The sequence below is a fragment of the Protomyctophum parallelum genome (assembly GCF_964188405.1).
Source record: "Protomyctophum parallelum genome assembly, chromosome: 15".
Lineage (NCBI taxonomy): Eukaryota > Metazoa > Chordata > Actinopteri > Myctophiformes > Myctophidae > Protomyctophum > Protomyctophum parallelum.
Window position 1 is genome coordinate 39,325,071 of NC_139710.1, and position 25,302 is coordinate 39,350,372.

General features: G+C 43.4%; 1 protein-coding gene across 1 annotated transcript; it reads left to right on the top strand.

Moving 5' to 3' along the window:
• Positions 1 to 3,658: 3,658 nt before the first annotated feature.
• Positions 3,659 to 25,302, top strand: gda (guanine deaminase). The gene is made up of 14 exons (XM_083783957.1): positions 3,659 to 3,892; positions 6,019 to 6,107; positions 7,471 to 7,642; positions 7,993 to 8,080; positions 9,613 to 9,718; positions 11,262 to 11,289; positions 12,479 to 12,586; positions 15,025 to 15,132; positions 15,782 to 15,879; positions 16,448 to 16,515; positions 17,811 to 17,957; positions 18,264 to 18,385; positions 22,642 to 22,669; positions 23,416 to 25,302. Exons 1-14 carry the CDS (start codon positions 3,752 to 3,754, stop codon positions 23,496 to 23,498), a joined length of 1,386 nt encoding a protein of 461 aa, XP_083640083.1. The 5' UTR covers positions 3,659 to 3,751; the 3' UTR covers positions 23,499 to 25,302.

Consider the following 25,302-nt stretch of genomic DNA (forward strand, 5'->3'; position numbering starts at 1 on the left):
CAAAGAACATATTGAAGATAAAAAGTAAAAATGGAAAAAATTTAGGACGGAAAAGGGAGGACGCAAATTGTGATTGGCCGGGAGATATAGGTGTGATCAATTGGATAATTTCCGGCCCAGTCCACAGCCTGGGCAGAGGCCTTTTGTGGCGGTTCTGGACAACCATGGGTCAGACCGACTCAAAGCTTGGCACTGCACCCCCTGTGGTGGTGTGGAATGAATGAATCAATAGTTTTTATTTCGGTCTTAAATCAACATGTACATGATTATTACAAATATAACAAAGACGAACAACAAAAAATAGAAATAGAAAATAAGGAAAAAGAATAAACTAAGAATAAACTTTTTTTTTTTTGAGTGTTGGTGGGGCCAATGAGAGATGATGTATGATGATAAGAGCGCCCCTTACTTCACATGGGTGTGATTTTTGACGGGCGCCCCTCCTGACAATGAAGGGAAAATGTACAGTACGTCATATGTAGACGAGCTAATCGGCTAACCAATCACATAAATGCAGTTGTTCATGAGATGATTCGCGATGACGTATAGATAAGAGTGCCCCTCATTTCACACAGGTGTGATTTTTAAAGTAAAAATGCCTCAAAATTGTACTTGACCATGGGGGATGACTAATTTAAACTGAAAGTGGAAATGTAACTAAAAGTGGAAGTGCTACAGAGACAGAGGACATTAATGACGTTCATAGATTGCATTAATGGGTGAGCTCATGGAGGCTTGCTGTCTGTAATGATGTCCTCCTCACATGATGGAGGGGCCTTGTTCTGCTTATTTACAGCAACTCATGACTGCAAGTGCAACGACCTCGAAACATTACTCTGAGAGGGGGCGGACATGAGGGAACACCTGAGCTGCCGCTTACGCAAGCTTAGTTAGGGGAGGTATATTTGACTGACCCTCCGGCCAACGTAGAGCAGTGGTTCCTAAACGATTCAGGCCGAGAACCCCAAAAATAGCAGATCTACAAGCGGCACTCCGTCTTTCCGTCCCTAACTGCTATTGGAGCTGCTTAGTGGCCAACAGTATCAGACCGTGGTTGTACTGGTCAGTACAACAGTATCAGACTGTGGTTGTACTGGTCAGTACAACAGTATCAGACTGTGGTTGTACTGGTCAATAGTACAACAGTATCAGACTGTGGTTGTACTGGTCAGCTCCCAGTACAACAGTATCAGACTGTGGTTGTACTGGTCAGTACAACAGTATCAGACCGTGGTTGTACTGGTCAGTACAACAGTATCAGACTGTGGTTGTACTGGTCAGTACAACACTATCAGACTGTGGTTGTACTGGTCAGTACAACAGTATCAGACCGTGGTTGTACTGGTCAGTACAACAGTATCAGACTGTGGTTGTACTGGTCAGTACAACAGTATCAGACTGGTTGTACTGGTCAGTACAACAGTATCAAGACTGGTTGTACTGGTCAGTACAACAGTATCAGACTGGTTGTACTGGTCAGTACAACAGTATCGGACTGTGGTTGTACTGGTCAGAACAACAGTATCAGATCGTGGTTGTACTGGTCAGCTCCCAGTACAACAGTATCAGACTGTGATTGTACTGGTCAGCTCCCAGTACAACAGTATCAGACTGTGGTTGTACTGGTCAGCTCCCAGTACAACAGTATCGGACTGTGATTGTAGTAAAGTACAAATAACTCAATTGTTCTGAAGAAAATCAGAAGTGAAGAACTCTGGAGGAAAGGGAGTCAGAAACCAGTGGAGAAACAGATCCTAAGGAGAAAGTGGGGATGGATTGGCCACACCCTGAGGAAACCGGCAGTTAGTACAACACGCCAGGCACTGACTTGGAACCCCCAGGGGAAGCGGAAGAGAGGGCGGCCTAAACACCTGGAGGCGGGACACTGAGGCGGAGCTGAAGAGACAGGGAATCAACTGAGAGGTGGAAAGGACAGCCCAAAACCACGTTGGATGGAGAAGAGTCGTTGATGGCCTATTCTCCACTGGGAGCGACGGGCCAAAGTAAGTACAGTACTTAAGTAAAAGTACTTAGTTACTTTCCACCACTGGTTTTTCTCGCTCCTCTGGGTTGGTACTGTGCTGTGCCTAAAGACCATCCTGCCTCTGGAGGGCTGCAGCCTCCTCCCAGGTATGGGTTGGTACTGTGCTGTGCTTAAATGGACCATCCTGCCTCTCTGGAGGGCTGCAGCCTCCTCCCATTTATGGGTTGGTACTGTGCTTAAATGGACCATCCTGCCTCTCTGGAGGGCTGCAGCCTCCTCCCAGGTATGGGTTGGTACTGTGCTGTGCCTAAATGGAGTTTGGACCATCCTGCCTCTCTGGAGGGCTGCAGCCTCCTTCCAGGTATGGGTTGGTATACTGTGCTGTGCCTAAATGGACCATCCTGCCTCTCTGGAGGGCTGCAGCCTCCTCCCAGGTATGGGTTGAGGCTGAAGCCACACTTTCTCAGGTGAGTTTGGATGTTGTCTTTGTACCTCTTGTGTCTGCCCTCCGTGTGTGTGTGTGTGTGTGTGTGTGTGGGGGGGGGGGGGGGGGGGGGGGGCGTCCTTCCTTCAGCTGGTCATAACGCACTTGCTTCGGGTTAGGGCGGCGGTATAGTTAGGCATGACATGCAGATGACATGGGCTGTCCATCGCAGCTGGTGCCGAGTGCATGGTTACAGACACAAGTTCAACTCCTGCCCTTTTACCTGTTTGTAAAAAATAACTGCCCTCTTCACTCCAGACCATGAATGCGGCATTTAGGCTACTATGGTGAAAGAAATGCAAAATGCCCCCCCCCCCCCCCCTTCCATGCCATACCGGAAGGCAGCTTTCAGGAGAATCACGAACTCTCCCGAACTTGAACGCAGCATTTTGCGTTGTGTCCAGATCTGTGTAGAAAATAGATCTGCTATTTTTGTGCAAAAAATAATAATAATTTGAATTGTATCCTCCTGAGCCACAGCCGTGCTCATGCAGTCGGATTCTACTGCTCCTAGTATAGGCTATGCTATATTGATGATTTATTTTATTGTATGTATTTGTGTCTTGATGCATTAATTGAGCATTGACTATAGGACCACAATGGAAACAAGTTAGCCATATAGGCTTTATGGGGTTTTAAATCCCTTGTAGACCTGAACTGTATAGCTTTCCTGTGCCCTTTCTGTTAATGCAATCAAATCAAAAATACATTATTTCAGCATTTCTGGACATTTAATGAATTGAAACAGAATATTGTATAGCCTAGTTTTTGTTTTTTAACTGTGATGAATTCCTGTTCTGTTCTTTGACTATATAGAAGTGTCTGTACATCTCTAAATGTTTTGATGAATTGAACAAGCCTATATTATGATCTAAATGACCACCATAAAAAAAAACATTGCTTGCCATGGGTGCGTGCAGATCATTCATTGGCTGCGCGCACACAGACAGACACAGGTACAGTAGGTGCGTGCACAGGCCCTTTCCGTGCGCGCCCGATGATGAAGTGCGAACTCGTTCGTGCTCACTCATGCAGTCACGACCCGCCCCCTCCTCCCCCTCCCCTCTCCAAGTATAAAAACGCTTGGTGTGGTGCACTATACGACGCACCGTTTATTTCACAGACACACACAGTGACATAACATCTTGTACTCTGCACTGCAGTGCGCCCCGCCGGCCGGCAACACACACACAGGCAGACAGCCACCATACCTAGCGACTGACCAGTGACCACACACTGACATTACTAGTACTAGTATACACACACACACACACACAACTATTATGTCGACTCCCAACGGACACACGACGACGGTCGCCGCGTCGCTGTGGCGTGTCTTCAGGGGGACGTTCGTGCACTCGACCCCGCACGCGCCCCTGGAGATCCTTCGTGATGCGCTGCTAGGAGTGGACACGGAGGGCAAGGTAACTTAGAATTATCATTTTATAGGTGGCGGTGGTGGTGCGTGTGAGGGGGGGGGGGAGTAGGCTACTCTTTACTTGAGTTACGTATATCAATAGCCAATAGGTCTATAGCATACTGTCTGCAAAGTGCATGGAAATAAATAAGGCTATACTTGGGTAAAAGTGCAACAAGTATTTGCGTAAAAATGTAGCCTTCAAGTACCAAAATAAAAGTAGACTCATTATGCAGAAAGTTACTTTCCACCACTGTTGAAATGGGACAAAGTACTTTTACTTAAGTACTGTTTTTAAGTACAATTTTGAGGTATTTGTACTTTACTTGAATATTTCCAATTTCCTATACTTTTACTTCTACTCCACAGAGCCAACATTTGTACTTTTACTTTACTACAATTATTTGAAAACTTTAGTTACTTTGGAGACTTTCATTTTGATTAGAAAACATACATTGACCACTTCAACCTTATACATTTTGGCCATTTGAAAATAGCTGATCTACAATCCCACAATGCGTCGCAACGCGATGCAATGTGAGCTTGTAGATGTGCTATTTTCAATAGACTTTGTACACATTTTGAACTTGTGAAATGGCACATTCTGCACAATGAGTACTTTTACTTTTAGTCCTTTAAGTACATTTTGATGCCAATACTTTTGTAATTTTACTCAAGTACATTTTCAATTCCGTATACTTCCTACTACTTTTACTTGTAACGATGTAGTTCTAAATTGCAGTATTGGTACTTTTACTTAAGTAAAACAATTGAGTGAGTACTTTTTCCACCATTGCATTTCAAAGTTGTCAAATGTATAACAATCTTTTGTAGGCTAAAAATAGCAGATCTGCAAGCTCACAATTCATTTCAATTCAAAGGGCTTTATTGGCATGAGAAAACATAGGTTTACATTGCCAAAGCAGAAAGAACAACGCTCACAATGCCATGCATTGTTGTAGATCGGCTATTTTCAAGTGGCCGAAATGTACTGTATATAGGGTGGTGGTTAATTAATGTATGTTTTTGAAATAATCCAAATCTACAAAGTAACTATAGTAACCAATGTGCAGGTGTAAATAAAGTATCTAAGTAGGCCTACATTTATTCAATTATAGGCCTACTGTACTTAAGTAGAATTCTGAGGCATTTTACTTTACTGGAGTATTAAAAAATGTCAGTACTTTTACTTCTAGCCTATACTCCACTACATCACAGAAGCAAATATTGTACTTTTACTCCACTACAATTATTTTAAACTTTTAGTTATTAGTTACTTTCTATGATTTTTATTATTATTACAAATCATACATTAAAGATGGAGTGCCACAATTTTTCTGCCAGTTTTCCATGTGTCTATGAGGTGACACTGCAGTACTTCATTAGACACCCTGGCGTCATTTTTATGTGCAATGGTGTATTTACTTACATGTATTTAGGGTTTTAAAACATTTAAAGCAATTGAGTACTTTTTTCCACCACTGTGTACATGGATACATCATAACAGGTAGTCATGGTGCGTGTTACACAGTTACTAGTCCAGAACCAATAACCCAAACATTAAAGCCAAGAATAATATCACTCTGTTACACATGTAGGACATAGTCCAGAACCAATAACCCAAACCTTATAGCCAAGAATAATCCCCATTCCAATCACTGTTTTGTTTATTATTACTTATTATGGAAAAATAAACACGCTATAATGTTTTATGTCATGTCATACTCTGCAGGAAATCTTTGCAGCGGTGTCAGTCACCCAGTTTTAAATAAATATATATTGTTTTACAATTTAATAATTGTCTGGACCGGAGCCACTTTTACGAAGTGCAAGATCAAGAGTAAACACCATGAACTTTAGTCAACAAACGCCAGGGTTGAAATGATCAAGTAACTAAGGATAGGTAAACATTCAGGGAATGTGAGGTGAGGTTGTGATGTCATACTCTCTGTAACACGCCTCTCTGTCGGGTGGAAACCTCACATGTCCAAAACTGTTACTGTTACTGAAACACACTATAAACAGGGGGAGAGGGGGGGGGGGGCGAAAAAGGCTGTTATTGTATGACTATAAATAAAACATGAATAATAGGAATGACACCTCGGATTTACATGTACCTCCCCTTGTGGTCAGATTGCCTTCATTGAGAGAGGGCAGGACTTGGACGCGGTGTGTGAGAGCCACGGGTTCGACTGCTGTGACGTCACTCACCTAGACCAATAGTAAGATCACGCATAATTACATCACCGGTTCCTAAACATTGTTATGGGTCGCTTTATTTTTTTTAACATTTTCAGAAAAATACAAATACTGAATCGAGCAACTTAATAAAAACTGCCAGCCTTCATTAGCATCATTAACACTGACTCTGTTTGACCAGAATGGAACAGAGCCTTCATTAGCATCATTAACACTGACTCTGCTTGACCAGAATGGAACAGAGCCTTCATTAGCATCATTAACACTGACTCTGTTTGACCAGAATGGAACAGAGCCTTCATTAGCATCATTAACACTGACTCTGTTTGACCAGAATGGAACAGAGCCTTCATTAGCATCATTAACACTGACTCTGTTTGACCAGAATGGAACAGAGCCTTCATTAGCATCATTAACACTGTCTCTGTTTGACCAGAATGGAACAGAGCCTTCATTAGCATCATTAACACTGACTCTGTTTGACCAGAATGGAACAGAGCCTTCATTAGCATCATTAACACTGACTCTGCTTGACCAGAATGGAACAGAGCCTTCATTAGCATCATTAACACTGACTCTGTTTGACCAGAATGGAACAGAACCTTCATTAGCATCATTAACACTGACTCTGTTTGACCAGAATGGACCAGAGCCTTCATTAGCATCATTAGCACTGTCTCTGTTTGACCAGAATGGAACAGAGCCTTCATTAGCGTCATTAACACTGACTCTGTTTGACCAGAATGGAACAGAGCCTTCATTAGCATCATTAACACTGTCTCCGTTTGACCAGTGAAGGAAGTAGGGAATGGAAGTTCTTTACAAAATGGCGTGTGCATATAGAGCCCCTTTCTGTGCCTTATGTCCCGCTCTCCCACCCACCCACCCACCCACGGCCCGCAGTGAGTTCTTCATGCCCGGCATGGTGAACACACACATCCACAGTAGAGTTCTCACCGGGCCCTAACTGGGCCCTAACTGATCAGGCCCTAGGCCCCGACCCGGCCCGACTAATTAGCATAGATTCTAGGCCCGACCTGGCCCTAAAACGTTGTGTTGGGTCGGGCCTGGTCGGGTTTGTGCAGAATTTGAGAACTCTACACAGAGAAAAAGTGAAACGCCAGTCAGCACCATCTTCATAATAGATAAATACACAAACAGACAGAACAGAACTATTATTTTTATTATTCTAAATAAATTCAATATTTTTTTCATGGAGCCCCAGGCCTGGCCCGGCCCGGCCCTACTGATTAGCATACATTTTAGGCCCGGCCCGGCCCTAAAATGTCGGGTCGGGCCTGGTCGGGTTCGGGCAGAGTTTGAGAACTCTAATCCACAGTACAGCTGCACTGACCACTGTACTGACCACTGTACTGACCCCCGCAGTGAGTTCTTCATGCCCGGCATGGTGGACACACACATCCACGCGTCCCAGTACAGCTACGCGGGCACGGCACTGGACGTCCCCCTTCTGCAGTGGCTCAACCTCTACACGTTCCCCGCCGAGGCGCGCTTCAAAGACCTGAGCTTCGCCCACACCGTCTACTCGCACGTGGTGGTGAGTCAGTGGCACGTTTGACAATGTATCGTAGCACTGTGTGTGTGTGTGTGTGTGTGTGTGTGTGTGTGTGTGTGTGTGTGTGTGTGTGTGTGTGTGTGTGTGTGTGTGTGTGTGTGTGTGTGTGTGTGTGTGTGTGTGTGTGTGTGTGTGTGTGTGTGTGTGTGTGTGTGTGTGTGTTTTTGTGTGTGTACAATAATGATGATGTGATGATAACAATGATGAATGACTTAGCAGTGTTTAGGAATGTTTCTAATCCTGCAATATGATCCTGTGTGTGTGTGTGTGTGTGTGTGTGTGTGTGTGTGTGTGTGTGTGTGTGTGTGTGTGTGTGTGTGTGTGTGTGTCAGAAAAGAACGCTGAGAAATGGAACAACCACCGCGTGTTACTTTGCAACCATCCACACAGAGGCCTCCTTGCTGCTGGGCAAGATAGCAAGTGAGAAAATGCACACACACCCACACACACCCACTGGGTACAGCGTCTGTCTGCAACAGGAACAAAGGTGAACGTTCGAGTCTGATGTCATAATTGTCGCTGTTGGGTGGAGTCGTCCTTTAACCCTTTCAGGCCTGACGTCGAAATTAAAAAAAAAAAGTTTTCTAAATCATGACAATTTTCGGAAAGATTTGAGGCACATTTTACTGATTTTTCAAAAATAGCACACCTACAAGTTCATAGCCCGCCACTCAGTGGCGCGCTATGAGCTTGTACGTAGAAAAAGTAGCAGATCTACAAGCTGAAAATGCGTCGCTTCGTGCCATGTTTCGAGCCTGTGGATCTGCTGCTTTTGCTGCTTTTTTGTGCGACGCTGTAGTGTGATCGAGTATGGAAGAAATTGTAAACCTCTTACATGGAGATCAGAGGTTTCTGCCTGACAACAGCCCGGCGATATGTCAGTACATCTTCCACCACTGTCACAGATTTCAAAGTGGTGAGGTAACGATAGGATTTTGTGCCACAACCAAAGGTTCAAAGGTGCCGTAGGGGTTTTCTAATGTCACAATACGTGTTAAATAGCCGGAACTTGGCCTCTGCTTCGTCTGCTTGAACTTCTCCCTACATTTGAACCAATTCCAAAGTCTTCTTTCATGGCAGAGCGTGACCTCCGAGTGGGTCTATCTCCCTCTCTTTCATGGCAGAGCGTGACCTCCGTGTGGGTCTATCTCCCTCTCTCTACGTGTGCTGCTGTGAATTCATTGACAGGCTTTTTATCATTTATTGATACAAGTCACTCTTGCTACTGAGTTTCTGAACTTTGTTTACAGATATAGTACAGTCTAATTGAGAAGAATAAAACATCCACACACAGTTTTTTAAGCTCCAAAGACGTTTGTTACTGGCACAATGTTTCTACCCCTTTTAAAGGGATTGTGACATAAAGGTTTTCTGAGCTGAACTTTTAACATTCAGTAGATTTTCGGTGGTCTGGGGTTTTCTGGCTCAAACAAGTGCTCTGATTTTCCTGCTGTTTGGGATGTCACAGCCTGCAAATCCCATTTATGTCAATGGGATTCTGGCTAATGTTGTTGCTACACCATTTTGGGTACATTTTGGTTCCGTTTTTAATCACGAGATTTTAACCCGAGGATGAAATGGTCATAATACAGTCAAACTAGATAATATGAAAATATCGGACAGATCCGTCTTGAACACAGATAGTGTACGATTTGCGGGATCTTTGGACAGAATCTGGAGGAGTCAAAAAAATTGTTTTTCAAAAGTCGGCCTCCTGGTGGCGCTATAACAGGCCGTTCTGGAAATTTGGGGGCAGAGGTGCATCGTTGGCATCCAGGGAGCGTGTGTGCAAAATTTGGCATCAACCGGGTTAACGGTGCCGGAGATTAGCTGTAGACGGACGGACGGACACACACACACGGACGGAGTGCAAAACATACTCTCTCCCCATGCCTTCGGCCTGGTGGAGACAATAACTGTATCATGTTGCTTTGTTATCTGCACTTTTCTAGACGACCTGGGACAGCGCGCCCTGGTGGGCAAGGTGTGCATGGACTCCAATGACGCTGTGAGCCACTACAAAGAGAGCACCCAGGAATCGCACCAGGAGACCTGTCGGTGGGTTTTTCCTGTTCACTTAAGTGACTTGGACTCCTCATGCATTGAAGGAAGCATGAGGTCAGTCCGTAGCTCTCCCCAGGTTGGCAGAGGGGAGTGAAGCGCCCATGATTACATTATTAGACAATTGACACTGGGTGAAAAATAAATGGGTTACAAAAATCGAGATGTGCCAAGTTTGAGCACCACTGAAGTGAACAGTGTAGCCTACGTTTTCTAGACTTTATATTCTTTAATCCATGTTGCGTGATAAATAGATTAATTAATCCTGGAGGTTAACATATAATACCGTTTCTCACGAAACACAACTGGAGTCTCTGCTCGGTTCTATTTGCTTTGTTATCAAAGACCAGAAAAACAGCATTCTTCCTAAACACATTAACCCCTTCAGAGTCATCAACAGATTAGATTAGATTCAATTTATTGTCACCGCGCAGAGTATACAAATACCTTGACAGCAGAACTCATGTAGGGAATCTTGCCAAATATTAGTTTATTATAACACACGAGATGTGGCAGCAGGAAATTCTTCTTTGGTTTCATCAACGTACCAATATTCGGGCTGTCACCATCATGAATGAGCCCGTAGCACTTAGCCCCTATAGCCAAGCTGTCCATGCAGAGTTATGTAAAGGTTCAAATGTAAGTTACAGTAGATAGCATATGTTAAGTAGACAGATGCAAGGTTCATTTGTGGACCTTGCATCTTATAGTTTGTATAGTTTCAAATGTAGGCCTACAGATTATTATGTTTTTCTTTTATGTATTTATTTCAAACACATTTTTTCCACCCAGTGTCAATTATCTAATGTAATCCTGGGCTCTACACTCCCCCCGCCAACCTGGGGAGAGCAACGGACTGACCTCATGGTTCCTTCTATGCATGAGGAGTCCGAGCTGCCCGCGATAATTGCTCTGAAATCTTGTCTCGTCCGCCCGCGCCGCAGGTCAACCCGCAGGTTTTAGTCACCTTTTAGTCACCTGGAATGTTTTAGTGTTAGTCTATAGTTTTAGTCAACTAAATATCATAATATTTTAGTCGACTAAATCTACAGAACAAAATGTATTTTGTCGGGCCTTGATGCCGTCGTAATGACAGTTTTTTTCACTTGCTGAAAATAGCTGATCTACAAGCTCACAACGCGTCGCAGCACGACACATTGTGAGCTTGTAGATCTGCTATTTTCAGCATGCAACTAATTGTAAAATGACTTATACTGGATCTCTTGTCCACTAGTCCAACATTTTAGTCTTGTTTTTATTTTTTTTGACAAAATTGTCAATATATTTATCATCATGTCATCATAGCTTAGTTTTTATTTAGTTTCCATTTAGTTTTCCACAGTAGTAACTAAAGTAACGTTTTCAAATAGTTGTATTGGAGTTAAAGTACAATGTTTTTTTCTTTATTCATCTGAGATGTAGTGGAGTAGAAGTAAAAGTATTGTAAATACTTCAGTAAAGTACAGTACCTGACTACATGTTATGAGGTTATGGAATATGGAATATGGGATGATAATGATTCATTGTTTGTGTCTTCAAGGTTCATCGGAGAACTTCTGGAGAGGAAGGTAAGAGAACCACCAAGCTGACACCTGGCAACATTATCATAACTTTAATCAGTGAGTGCTGACCGTATTGACCATATGCAGACCGCATCCATCTTGCTAGCAAGGTGCTAACTATAGGTGCAACTTCCCATTGACAGCTCATCCATCCAAACAGAAAAGTCCTATCTGATTGTATTAAACAACGTCAAACTCACCAACATTGCAGCTGTACGAAAATCTTGAATTATCCTCTTTCTATCTGTATTATATGTATTATTCCGTCGGGGTTATTTAGTGTCAGAGTTTGGAAGCGCTCGTTATCAGTAAAGCAACCTCCTGCATTATGTGCAAATTCAAAACAGGTGGTACACAGGGCCGTTGACTGATCTTCAACGAGCACTTCCAAACGCTAAATCACCTGCATCTCTACAGTGGATCCTTATGAAACAAACACATTGCAGATAGAAAGAGGATAATTCAAGCTTTGAGTTTAACGTTGTTTAATACAATCAGATAGGACCTTTCTGTTTGGATGAATGGGCTGTCTATGGGAAGTTGCACCTATAGTTAGCACCTTGCTGGCAAGATGGATGCGGTCTACTGTATATATGGTCAATAGGCTCCTGGCTACAAACTCATACAGGTAGTCAACCAGGCTAGTATAAGATCATTGGAGACATATTCAACCACTACATCATAACCAAAAAGGAAATTCAGATTTACAACCCATGACTAGTCTAAACTAAGCATGATTCTACCCACCCTCTTCACCTCTTTGACAGATTTTGTGTCTGTGGAACCGAGTCAAACTAATGTAATGCCTCAACTGCTACATTTCCAAGTGCTTGTGAGGGTGGGGCCTGTGGGGGAGTCCAGAGTTTAAATAAAATAAAATGAAGTGGGTGTCCCGAAAACATTGTGGGTGTCCTGAAATCGGGCCCGATTATGTCATTTTCAAATGATCGGAATCGGAGCAAAGAAATGTGACCGGGACTTCCCTAGTATCAATAGTATAACCATATTGATATTAGACTGGATATTGTCTGTGATTTTCGATGATATGGCATAAGTGTTCTATAAAAGTATAATACTATATACTATAATATAAATATCGGATCGGGAAAAATCGGTATCGGCAGATATACTCAAAATCAAATGATCAGAATCGGATCAGGAGCTAAAAAAAACATTTTTTTTGTCTCCATGACAGTACCCTCTGGTGAAACCCGTGGTGACGCCCCGGTTCGCCGTGTCCTGCTCGGGGACGCTGCTGGCACAGCTGGGAGAAATTGCCAGGAATAACGACCTGCACATCCAGGTGAGCCGTATTTACCTGCCACCCGCCTAGAATAGATACATTATTATTTGTTTATTAACCCTCCCCCCCCTATGGGATTGTTTGTCACGGAGATGCATGCAGCATTGAACCTCGGGGGGGTTGGAACCAAAGAGAAACAGAAAACATGGAGAGTTGCTTCTCAACAAAGGGAAGGAAGGGAGTGAGCCAGTTAGCACCAGAGTCACTCACTGCTAGGGATGGAGCTCGATACCCGAAAAAACCCGGTAACAAGCTTATTGAGTATCCGGTATCGATAAGCTTTGGTCTTATCAAGCCTGTTATGGAGCATAGCGGCCCATGACGTTGTGTTTAAAGAATCAAGTCAAGAGGCGATCAAGAAATAAATGTAATTATCCATGCTGGCACAAACATGTCTGCCAACCAGCGCTGCCCGGGGAAACAAAATTATGCTTTTAAAGTGACGCTACACACATTAACCAGTTAACAGTTTATTCAATATTATTTTCCGCCTGTTAGAAAAGTACTGTATTTGAAGGCCCTAGTAAAAGATACTGGTTCTGTTCAGAATGTATTGTCGTCTCCCATCTTTCCAAAAAAATAATAGAAAATGCTTGATAGTGGGCTCTATAAGAACCCGGCTCGATAAGCCTGATCGATAAGCTGCTCGTTATCAATAAAAATTAACAAGCTCCATCCCTACTCACTACACTCACTATGCCAGCATCATAGCATGTGATGAAGAAGTATTGTGTATGCGTGGGTGTAACTAGTTCCATAGACGACGCCTTGGTGACCTGGGTACAGGCTTTAGTTCCGACATACTAATTGATCCGAAACCTCAATCCCTAACCTAACCATAACCGCAAGCACAGGAGCAGCGCATGTCAGACCATCGCATGTCCCTGCGCTTCGGACCTTTGGTACGTCGGAAAAGCGTGCGCACCCCGGTGACCTTTGTGTTGTCCTGGACAGTCAGCTCTCATTCAAAGCACACATTACAGCGATCCTGTAGGTTTACACTCTATAACATTCGAAGAATTAGACCAATTAGTCATATCAAAACTTGACTATTGTAACTCCCTCCTTACTGGCCTACCGGCATGTGCACTTAAGCCTTTCCAATTGATCCAGAATGAATGCCGCAGCTTGCTTGGTCTTAAACCAGCCAAAATTCTCACATGCCCCCCCTTCTCCGCTCCCTCCATTGGCTCCCGGGCCCTGCCCGCATAGAGTACAAAACTCTGATGCTGGCATTCAAAGCAACCAAAGGTATGACACCCCCATATCTATGTACGTGCGAGGCGCGCGGCGGTCTAACTGTGTTTCTATGTACGTGCGAGGCGCGCGGCGGTCTAACTGTGTTTCTATGTACGTGCGAGGCGCGCGGCGGTCTAACTGTGTTTCTATGTACGTGCGAGGCGCGCGGCGGTCTAACTGTGTTTCTATGTACGTGCGAGGCGCGCGGCGGTCTAACTGTGTTTCTATGTACGTGCGAGGCACGCGGTGGTCTAACTGTGTTTCTATGTATGTGTGAGGCGGGCGGCGGTCTAACTGTGTGTTTCTATGTACGTGCGAGGCGGGCGGCGGTCTAACTGTGTTTCTATGTACGTGCGGCGGTCTAACTGTGTTTCTATGTACGGGCGGTGGTCTAACTGTGTGTTTCTATGTACGTGCGAGGCGGGCGGTCGTCTAACTGTGTGTTTCTATGTACGTGCGAGGCACGCGGCGGTCTAACTGTGTGTTTCTATGTACGTGCGAGGCGGGCGGCGGTCTAACTGTGTTTCTATGTACGTGCGAGGCGCGCGGCGGTCTAACTGTGTTTCTATGTACGTGCGGCGGTCTAACTGTGTTTCTATGTACGTGCGGCGGTCTAACTGTGTTTCTATGTACGGGCGGTGGTCTAACTGTGTGTTTCTATGTACGTGCGAGGCGGGCGGTGGTCTAACTGTGTGTTTCTATGTACGTGCGAGGCACGCGGCGGTCTAACTGTGTGTTTCTATGTACGTGCGAGGCACGCGGCGGTCTAACTGTGTTTCTATGTACGTGCGAGGCGGGCGGCGGTCTAACTCTGTGTGTGTTTCTATGTACGTGCGAGGCGGGCGGCGGTCTGTGTTTCTATGTATGTGCGAGGCACGCGGCGGTCTAACTGTGTGTTTCTATGTACGTGCGAGGCGGGCGGCGGTCTAACTCTGTGTGTTTTTCTATGTACGTGCGAGGCGCACGGTGGTCTGTGTTTCTATGTATGTGCGAGGCGCGCGGCGGTCTAACTCTGTGTGTTTCTATGTACGTGCGAAGCGTGCGGCGGGCTAACTGTGTGTTTCTATGTACGTGCGAGGCGGGCGGCGGTCTAACTGTGTGTTTCTATGTACGTGCGAGGCGGGCGGCGGTCTAACTGTGTGTTGCTATGTACGTGCGAGGCGCACGGCGGTCTAACTGTGTCTCTATATCTCCGTCAGAGCCACGTCAGTGAGAACTTGGAAGAGGTGCAGCTGGTCAAGGAGTTGTTCCCAGACTCGCAGTCGTACACGGACGTTTACCACAAACACAACCTGCTCACCGACAAGGTTAGTCAACGTCAAGTCGGAGTCGTACGTTTTGTCACACGCGTTACCGCCAGTGTTGTTTTCGTCGACTAAGACTAAGACGAAAGATTTTCACAAATGAAAACTAAATGGAAACTAAATAAAAACTAAGCTATGATGTCTAAAACTAAGACTAAATGTATTGACAATTTCGTCAACAAATAAACACTAGACTAAAATGTTATGAAGGGACTAGTGAACAAGAGATCCAGTATAAGTAATTTGTACACTTTGTATGCTGAAAATAGGGTCCATTTGGTTCCTCCTATCATTTAGCTGGGGACCCCCATGTCCAGAACAGATACATCAGCATTCAAAATCCTAAATGGCAAAAATAGCAGATCTACAAGCTCAAAGCACGTCGCTTCATGCGTTTTTCGAGCTTGCAGATCTGCTACTTTTTATGCTATGGTGTGACACTGTAGTATGATCAAGTATGGCATTAATTTTCCCACACATGCACTAAAAGTTAAGATATTGAGACAGCAGCAATATATTTCTGCCCGTCCCTTATTTTTTATAGAATCAAGACACGCATGCACGCACGCAAGCCATGCACACACGCAGACAGCATCTGACTTATTTTTCTTTCTGTAACGATGAAAATAACGATGATGATGATGATTGGCAGACAGTGATGGCCCACGGCTGCTACCTCAGCGATGAAGAGCTGGTCCTCTTCAGAGAAACGGGAGCGTCCGTGTCCCACTGTCCCAACTCCAACATCTCGTAAGTCTCTGCTGTCCTCCATTCTGGACGGGAACCCCTTTTGGGGTTTTAACTAAGCATTATGTTATACTTTTATTTTCTTCATTTCTTCATGGGGGGGGGGGGGTTTCCAGCCGCTATGGGGGTCTGCTGACCCTAAACAACAACAACAAGCCATTACTCTGAAACTGTGTTAATTTTATCTACTGAAACGAAGACAAAAATGTTTGTCGACTGCCTTTTTTTCCACTGACGAAAACCAAATAAAAACGTTGACTAAATTATTATATTGATAATTTCGTCAGCGAATAAAAACTAGACGACGCGTTGTGAGCTTGTAGATTGGCTATTTTCAATCAAGACTAACATTGCACAAAAACAACAACTACCTCTCACAGCTTTTTTCTACTTCTCATCCATCCTCTCAATTTTCAATGTATTCAATTTCAAAGGGCTTTATTGGCATGAGAAAACATACGTTTATATTACCAAAGTAAAAAGTGGAACAATATAAAACAAAATGTCAGAATATCTAATACATCAATTTCTATGTACCTCTCATCCCCCTCTCTCTCTCTCTCTCTCTCAGGCTGTGCAGTGGCATGCTGGACGTGAGAAATGTCCTTAAACACCGAGTGAAGATTGGCCTGGGGACAGGTCAGATGTTTACAGTGTAGATTGGCCTGGGGACAGGTCAGATGTTTACAGTGTAGATTGGCCTGGGGACAGGTCAGATGTTTACAGTGTAGATTGACCTGGGGACAGGTCAGATGTTTACAGTGTAGATTGACCTGGGGACAGGTCAGATGTTTACAGTGTAGATTGACCTGGGGACAGGTCAGATGTTTACAGTGTAGATTGGCCTGGGGACAGGTCAGATGTTTACAGTGTAGATTGGCCTGGGGACAGGTCAGATGTTTACAGTGTAGATTGACCTGGGGACAGGTCAGATGTTTACAGTGTAGATTGACCTGGGGACAGGTCAGATGTTTACAGTGTAGATTGGCCTGGGGACAGGTCAGTTGTTTACAGTGTAGATTGGCCTGGGGACAGGTCAGATGTTTACAGTGTAGATTGGCCTGGGGACAGGTCAGATGTTTACAGTGTAGATTGGCCTGGAGACAGGTCAGATGTTTACAGTGTAGATTGACCTGGGGACAGGTCAGATGTTTACAGTGTAGATTGACCTGGGGACAGGTCAGATGTTTACAGTGTAGATTGGCCTGGTGGTCCTCGGACTTGAGGGGATTCCAGGTGGTCCCCAGCTAAATGATGGGGAGTTAGTAACCAAATGGACCCTTATAGATCTGTAACTCTTCAGTGTAAAATGTTACGCTCTCAAGAGTTAAATTATTGTGAAAACATCTGCGTTACTTAATTTACAAGAAGTCTACACAATTAGAGAATGTAAAATAATTGTTATTTTTTATCAACAGTTGCCTGTTATCTGTCCTATGGTACCACATCAACACAGCATGGAATTGTGGACAAAATCTTATCCAACGATAACAAAATATTCTTTAGCTTTGGTTCTGTGAGGCTAAATGTCATCAAATGGTGGTTCCGTGGCTCAAATGCAGAATAAATAATGGGCCTTGATATGAAAAGGGTTGAAAACCACTGCACTATAGGATGCTAACTAGGGCCTAACTCCATTGGACCTTCAAACTGTCTGCTAAAACACCACCACCTCTCATGGAAGTAATTGACAATATCTAAAGTCACAACACCATCTTTGATGAGGCAGTATATTGCTTTGCTTTCAAAATATACGGTTTCCTTAATTTCCTGAAAAATGTATATTTTTCATTTCCTGAAAAATTAACATTTTGGAGTTCAGTGGTTTCTTCCAGACAGCAGAGATAAGTCAGTCATGTCTTTGTGGATTTAATAAATCCATGTGCTTGTTCTGTTGTTGTTGTTGTTGTTGTTGTTGTTGTTGTTGTTGTCAGACGTGGCGGGCGGCTACTCAGCCTCCATGCTGGATGCCGTGAGGAGAACCCTGGACACGTCCAAGGCCCTGACCATCCAGGACCCCCAGCACCACACACTGACCTTTGAGGAGGTGTTCAGGCTGGCCACGCTGGGGGGAAGCCAGGGTAGGTAACCATGTACCATGCTGGGGGGCAGCCAGGGTGAAAATATTTATTGTCTTTAGTCTGTAGTTGCTGAACATTACTAGATTCAAAATGTGTCGCCTGGAGCCAACTACTGTGGCTTTAAACAGACAACGTCAAAGTGCTTGACTTAAAAAACCCCACTCTCTTAGAAATGAGATCGCATATAGGTGTCTGAATCTCGCAATATTTTGTTTCGATTCATTGTGCAGCACTAATAGGTAACACTTTTGAGAAACAGAAACGCAAAGCAAATGAAATGTGTTCATTATCTTCTCTCACTTCTAGCCCTGGCACTGGACCACGAGATCGGGAACTTTGAGGTGGGCAAGGACTTCGACGCCCTGAGAGTGAACGTGGCGGTGGCCGGCGGACCCATCGACCTGATCCAAGACGAGGAGGAGCCTAAGGTACGGTGGGAGGAGCCTACGGTATGGTGGGAGGAACCTAATGTATGGTGGGAGTAGCCTAAGGTACGATGGGAGGAGCCTAAGGTACCGTGGGAGCAGAGCCATAGAGTAAGACAGAGTTACGACAACTCCGTTCACTTCATGGGGCCAGTCCAATGGGGGCTCTTCTACTTCTATTGGCGAAGAGCATAGCGAAGAGTGACAAAGTCCGGAAGTTGGCAGAATGCACTGGACTCAGCTTTAATGATCTTTTAGATCGTTTTTTAGTAATAGTACAACATAAACATTATAGAGACTTTAGTTGTCACTGTACAATACTTTAAAACGGTTGTCATGTTGCACACATAAAATTGCTGATATTTGCGCCGCCCTCGTTGAAAACAATGTATTTCAACTCTGTCTTACTCTATGGTTGTGGGTAGGAGGTGGCTAAGGTACGGTGGGAGGAGCCTGTGGTTTGGTGGGAGGAGCCTAATGTATGGTGGTAGGAACCTAAGGTACGGTGGGAGGAGCCCATGGTACGGTGGGAGGAGCCTACGGTATGGTAGAACACGGTTCCCAAACACTGGGTCGGGACCCATTCGTGGGTCACGGATCCATTTTTTTATCGGGTCGTCCCCCATCTCAACATTTTGCTGCAGAAAGATTTTAGTTAAAAATGTCTGCTAAAAAAATAAGAAATGTATTCAAAGATTTGCGCAAAAATTGCAGATCTACTAGTTGTAGCCACACACACACACACACACACACACACACACACACACATACACACATACACTTACACACACACACTTAAGCACACATGCACACACACACACGCACGCACACACACAATTCAATCAATTTAAATTCAAAGGGCATGAGAAAACATACGTTTACATTGTCAAAGCAGAAAGAACAATACAACAATACAGAAATACAATCAAAACAAAAATTATGTACATTTGAAGGTCAGAATCTTCAATAGATCAAATTCTATGTACCAAGGTCACTCGATGCAGGTATAGTGCAGGAATATACACAGTGATTAGTCTTTAGGGTGGTTGTGTTCCATTTGATATCCTTCTCCTATCACAGCAACTCACAAATCTTGCTGCTGTGTTTGCACATTGTTGTACTTCGCCCAGCAGATATGGGAGTTTTTTGTCATTGGTCATGTTTTCAAAATATCTGTGTGTGGTTGTAATCTGTGGGAAGTATGTGTCTCTGATGTCTTGGTACAATGGACAGATGGCAGGGGCGTGCTGGGTCCCTAATTCAGCCCGGGAAGTGGAGTTGTGGAGGCCCTCTAGGTGCGGCGCGCGGCCGCGCGCCGGCGAAACAAAATACAGACGAATCAAGGGGCGTGAGAGCGCATTTTTGGTCACTTTAGGTCCTACAGTGAAATAAAAATAATTTTGATCATATTGATCATTTGCTGTTACAAGCAACAATACAATAATCATTGTGCATTCAACCATGCATTATAAGGAGTTGGACTACAAAGTATTTGTCCTCATTATAACCTCCTCCAAGTCAACCACCTCCTCACCACCAATATTAAATAATAATAATAATGATTAAATGTATTTATTCACTTGATATTACTTGATATTGATAATTTGCTGATGAACAATTTACAAGCAACAATACAAGAATCATTGTGCATTGAGCATAAGGAGTTGGACTACAAAGTATTTGTCCTCATTCATAAAGTGTTGGACTGTGTCGCCAAATGCATCGCGCATCGCCTGCTATTTAGCCATTTTGAACTGCCCACCTGTTGTTGTGTTGTCGGTCGACTCGGCTGCTGAGGTGCTGGGACCTGCACCCTTAAATAGGTCTGTTATTTTTGCATATTTAGATGCATCTGCCTGAAGCTGTTTTCTTTTTTTTAGTCTAATCTTCTCTGCACCACCGATTTCTTTCTCACCACCACCACTCTTTCTTTTTGACATTTTCCCCCGTTGCTAGTTCTTCTCTCTCTCAATCAAATCATCACAAAAAACTGCTGATGATGCCTGCCTGGCTGGGAGGGATCATTAGGGATGCAAAGAGAAATGACACCACCAAGAGCCAATCAGATTCCACCCCCCACCCCCCAGGAAGGCCAGCCCAGCGCGCTGTCTCTCTGCAAGTGCATGTTAAAGTTGCGCGACACGGCCGACACCACAGTACTACGAAGCATAATTGTGTCTCTTCAAAATAAAATAAAAAAGATATGATTTTTTTTTTTTTTTTTTTTTTAACGGCTGGCCCAGACCGGCCTGGACTGGACCGGCCGTTCGGGAGTTGTCCCGAAATTCCCAATGGCCAGCACGTCTCTGACAGATGGTTAGGAAGTGTAGCTCGGTTTCCACTTCATTTTGTGTGCAGTGGGTGCATAGTCTGTCTTCTCTCGGGATACAGGTCTGCCTATGACGGCCTTTCTCGATCGCGAGACTGTGCTCACTGAGTCTGTACCTAGTTAAGATTTGTCTTTGTTTTGGGTGCTCAGGTCACGGTGCTCAGGTATTCTGCCACTGTGTATTCTCTGTTTAGGGCCAGATAGCACTCTAGTTTACTCTGCTTTTGTGTTGCTTCTTTCCAATGTGTCAGATAGTTTTTCTTTTGCTGTTTTATAATTTGGCTTAGTCCAATGGGTTTTCTATCTCGTGGCTCTGTTTGTGTTTGTGCCCGGAGTTCCAGGGCCAGATGGCTGAGGGGGCATCTCTCTATAGAGTTTCACTGTGTGTGAGTGCCTTGTTATGGAGTGCATCTAGGTCACTTTCTTTTAGGTGGTTGTAGAACTTAAGTGCTCTCTTTTTTATTTTGATTATGAGTGGGTATCGTCCTAATTCTGCCCTGCATGCATCATTTGGTGTTTTTCGCTGGGTACGGAGAATGGATTTGCAGAGTTCTACATGTGTGTAGGGTCTCGGTTTGGTGTTTATCCCATTTTTCAAGGTCATGGTTTGCTAATGGTCCCCAGATCTCACAACCATAGAGGGAAATTGGTTCTATCACAGAGTCCAGTATTTTAAGCCAGGTTTTAATTGGGATGTCTATTGTATGTACACACACACACACACACACACACACACACACACACACACACACACACACACACACACACACACACACACACACACACACACACACACACACACACACACACACACACACACAGGTGAAATTTAGACACTAAACAACCAAATAGCATGTCATGGACCCCCAAATTGTGTGATGCCATAGATCAGTCCTATCCATAATAATGTCGGACAATAATATCGTTGGCTCAGAAAACATGAAACCAAGAGTAACTTAAGTAAAGTAAAATTAAGTAAAATGTTAATGCACTCGTTCGGACAGATTTATCAGTTGTCCCAGACAACAGGACAATCCTTAATGTCAAGCCGTGCAGTCTAGTCTCATGTCTACTACTTGGAGTGGTACTAGATCCTAAACTTAATTGGACTAAACAAATTGACAATATAGTAACTAAAATGGGAAGAAGTATTGCCGTAACCAGGAAATGTTCTAGCTACATAACACTAAACACTAGGAAAGCAGTAATTCAAGCTTTATAGTGTTATCACATCTTGAGTATTGCCCAGTCATCTGGTCATCGGCTACAAAAACAGACATACATAAATTACAAATAGCTCAAAACAAAGCTGCCAGATTAGCTCTCCAGTGTTCCAACAGGACACACATTGCAGAAATGCACAGAAATCTATCATGGCTTACTGTTGAGAATAGATTACATTCACGTATTCTTACGTTTTTCAGAAATGTATTAATGGACAAAAAATGTAAGAGACGAACATAACCATATGACTAGACAAGCCAGTGTGGGTGTTTTGGTGGCACCTAAACCAAGAACAAATATTCTTAAATCTTCTATTATCTATAGAGCAGTAATAGGTTGGAATGCACTACCAAAGTGTATAACCAATACAAATACAAAATTCATCTTTAAAATCAAGTTAAAAGAACACCTTATGTAAATCATACTGCAGTAACCCTGGGAAAATAATTATTCAAATGTATAATTTGTTGAAAGTGATTTTTTGCCAAGTTTTTCTTTGTTTTTTTTATTTCTCCTATGTTTTGTATTTCTTATTTTATGTTTTATTTTGAGTTAGTGTTTGTAAACAATTGTAAGTATTGCCTTTGTTAAATGTTAAATGTTTGTCTGTGTCGGACCCCAGGAAGACTAGCTTTTGTCAAGGCAAAAGCTAATGGGGATCCTTATAAACAATAAACAATGCCAATGTGTTATTTTCTCATTCCAGATTCTTTTAGAGAAGTTCTTGAATTTGGGTGAGTGTGTCCTCTTCTCCATCACTAGTTTGTAGGCTCATTTACTACGACGTTGCCTTTTTCTTTGTTTGTTTTGTTTGTTCATCGTTCTTGTGTGTTCCTCCCAGTGTTGATTTCGTCGACTAAAACTACGACGAAAAATGTTCGTCGACTGCCCTTTTTCACTGAATAAAACTAAATGGAAACTAAACAATGATGACTAAAATTATGACTGAATATATTGACAATTTCGTCAACAAAAAAAACTAGACTAAAATGTTGGGGGGGGGGGGGGGGGGACTAGTGGACAAGAGATCCAGTTTTATGCTGGGTGGCATGCTGAAAATAGTAGATGTACAAGCAAAATAGCAGATGTCACAACGCATCGTTGTGAGTTTGTAGAGCTGCTATTTTCAGCATGCACCCAAAGTGTAAAATCTGCCATTACAACGACATCAAGGCCTGTCAAAACGCATTTTAGTCGACTAAATCAACTGTAGATTTAGTCGACTAAAATCTTATGACACATAGTCGACTAAAACTGGACAACATTCCAGGTGACTAAAACTAAATGAAAATTATTCAAAAGACTCCGACTAAGGGCCGATTCATACTCCTATTTTAGAGACGAATAAAAGTCGGTTCGGCTCTGTAGAGCCTACAATGTGACGTCATTTGTGACGTCATTTCGGCACTACAGCAGCGGTAAAATAGGAGTATGAATCGGCCCTAAAACTGAAATCAAAATTGGCTGTGTTCCTCCACAGGTGATGACCGTAACATAGTGGAGGTGTATGTGTCGGGGAGGAGGGTGGTGCCACTGTCCCAGCAACCACAAGACACAGAGTAAAGTCACAGAGGAGGAAGGGTGGTGCCATTCTTTTTTATATTATTTTTATTTTATTTTGTTTCTTTTGCTGTAGTTGTTGTTTTAAAAGTATAGGGAAATTAATTGTAACTCAATAATCAAATGGCAATATTCTATGCTTTTATTTATTCAGCAACATCCTGCTTGACACTGACGCGGTTCTGCTGTCATTATAATAATTACGGCTTCTCACTTAGAGATGTTGTTCATCCAGGAGAGTACCTTAGCTTGGAAAGAAGCCAGTGTAGGTGATCTGGGAATCTTATCTTATCTAGTACGGATGCCAAGCGCTTTTAAACTATAATATAATGCTTAAAACACCCAAAATGGGTTAAAGTAAAGGGGGGAAAAAACGTGACAACCGTATGGAAAAAGGGGCAGAAGAACTCTCAGGTGGAGGCACGGGGCGTGCGCTGCCCGCAGTGATGTAGAAACGAGTGCTTTGTGGGAAAGGGAAGTCTGGAGCTCTCTGCTAGAACTGTTGCCCACTTGCCCCTGCGACCCGTTTCCGGATAAGTGGTTGACGATGGATGGATTATTATTCACATATACACCTTATACAACTTCTGTTTAAGTGCCTTGCTCAAGGGGTTCTCAACAGTAGTTGTTGATGAAGGGAACTTTGTTTTTGTTCACTTTTTTCCGCTGTGAAAAAAACATATTCTGTACTTTAGTAGGAAAAGAAGGGAAATGATCTTACAAACGATGTTCGTCTTTATAATTCATGGATATATTCCACCGCTTAAAAGTAAAAGAGGGGTTTTAATTCGTTTTCCATTCCATATCGCTACATGGTCAATCGATAAATGTGTGTATTATCTGTGTTTATGTTAAGGTGCAGGTTTGTCCATGTGTTCAAATATGTCCCATGCATTTGCTAGAGATAAATTTTGCCTTAAAAAAAACTGCTCTATCTTTCACACAGTTTCATGTCTTTGCTAAATAATGGTCCATTATTTCTCCACTTTAATAATACCAATTGGTGTTGTATCTTATACCATTTTAGTCGTTGATTAGTCACCTTTACAACAAGGTATAGCATGTAGGGATCGGACATTCCTGGAATGAGTAACACTGCACCCCCAAATAAATTGCCAAAAAGGCTGGTATTCAACCCTTGCTTTGAGTTGCACTCTCCCACAGTAATAAGGAAAAAACAACACATATTGACAATCTTTTTACACTTAGATAATTTTACACTCTGTGTTATGGAACTCAGTAGCGGGTGGAAGATCCAAAAGCAGCCACAACAGAGCCAGGGTCATCGCAGAGTAGCCTACCTCCAGAATTTGGGAGTGGAGAGGATGGAATGGCTTGCCGTGAGTCCAGACCTCAAACCAATTGAACACGTGTGGGATGAGCTTGGACGTGCTGTAAATGCTAGCATGACCAACAGAACCACATTGGCTGACTTCCTGGTTGAGGACTGGGATGCCATCCCACAGCGAAATGTGGCTATAGGTTGGTGGCCAGCATGAGGAGGAGGAGGTGCCAAGTGTTGTGCCACTCTTCTATGGTGCATTCATTTCCCCCCCAAGTATCCTACACGTTATCATTTAGTGGCAGTCATGGTTGTCTGTGAATCCTTTAGAATGTTCTATTTCTGCATACATTTTATGACCTAAAACATCACGCATGTCCTAAAAGTATAGACAAAGAGATCCCAATTGAACAAACAAGACAAAAACATTTACACATGCGGTCATTTAATTGAGGAAAATGATCCAATATTACATACCTGCAAAATCAGTCAGTCAGGTGTTTTCAGTGCAGTAATGCAGTGGTT

Excerpts from the sequence above, each read along its gene's own strand:
- gda (XM_083783957.1), top strand. The coding sequence starts at position 3,752 with ATGTCGACTCCCAACGGACACACGACGACGGTCGCCGCGTCGCTGTGG. Across the intron at positions 8,081-9,612 it reads GCTGCTGGGCAAGATAGCAA|ACGACCTGGGACAGCGCGCC; the intron begins GTGAGAAAATGC and ends GCACTTTTCTAG. Across the intron at positions 22,670-23,415 it reads AGAGAAGTTCTTGAATTTGG|GTGATGACCGTAACATAGTG; the intron begins GTGAGTGTGTCC and ends GTTCCTCCACAG.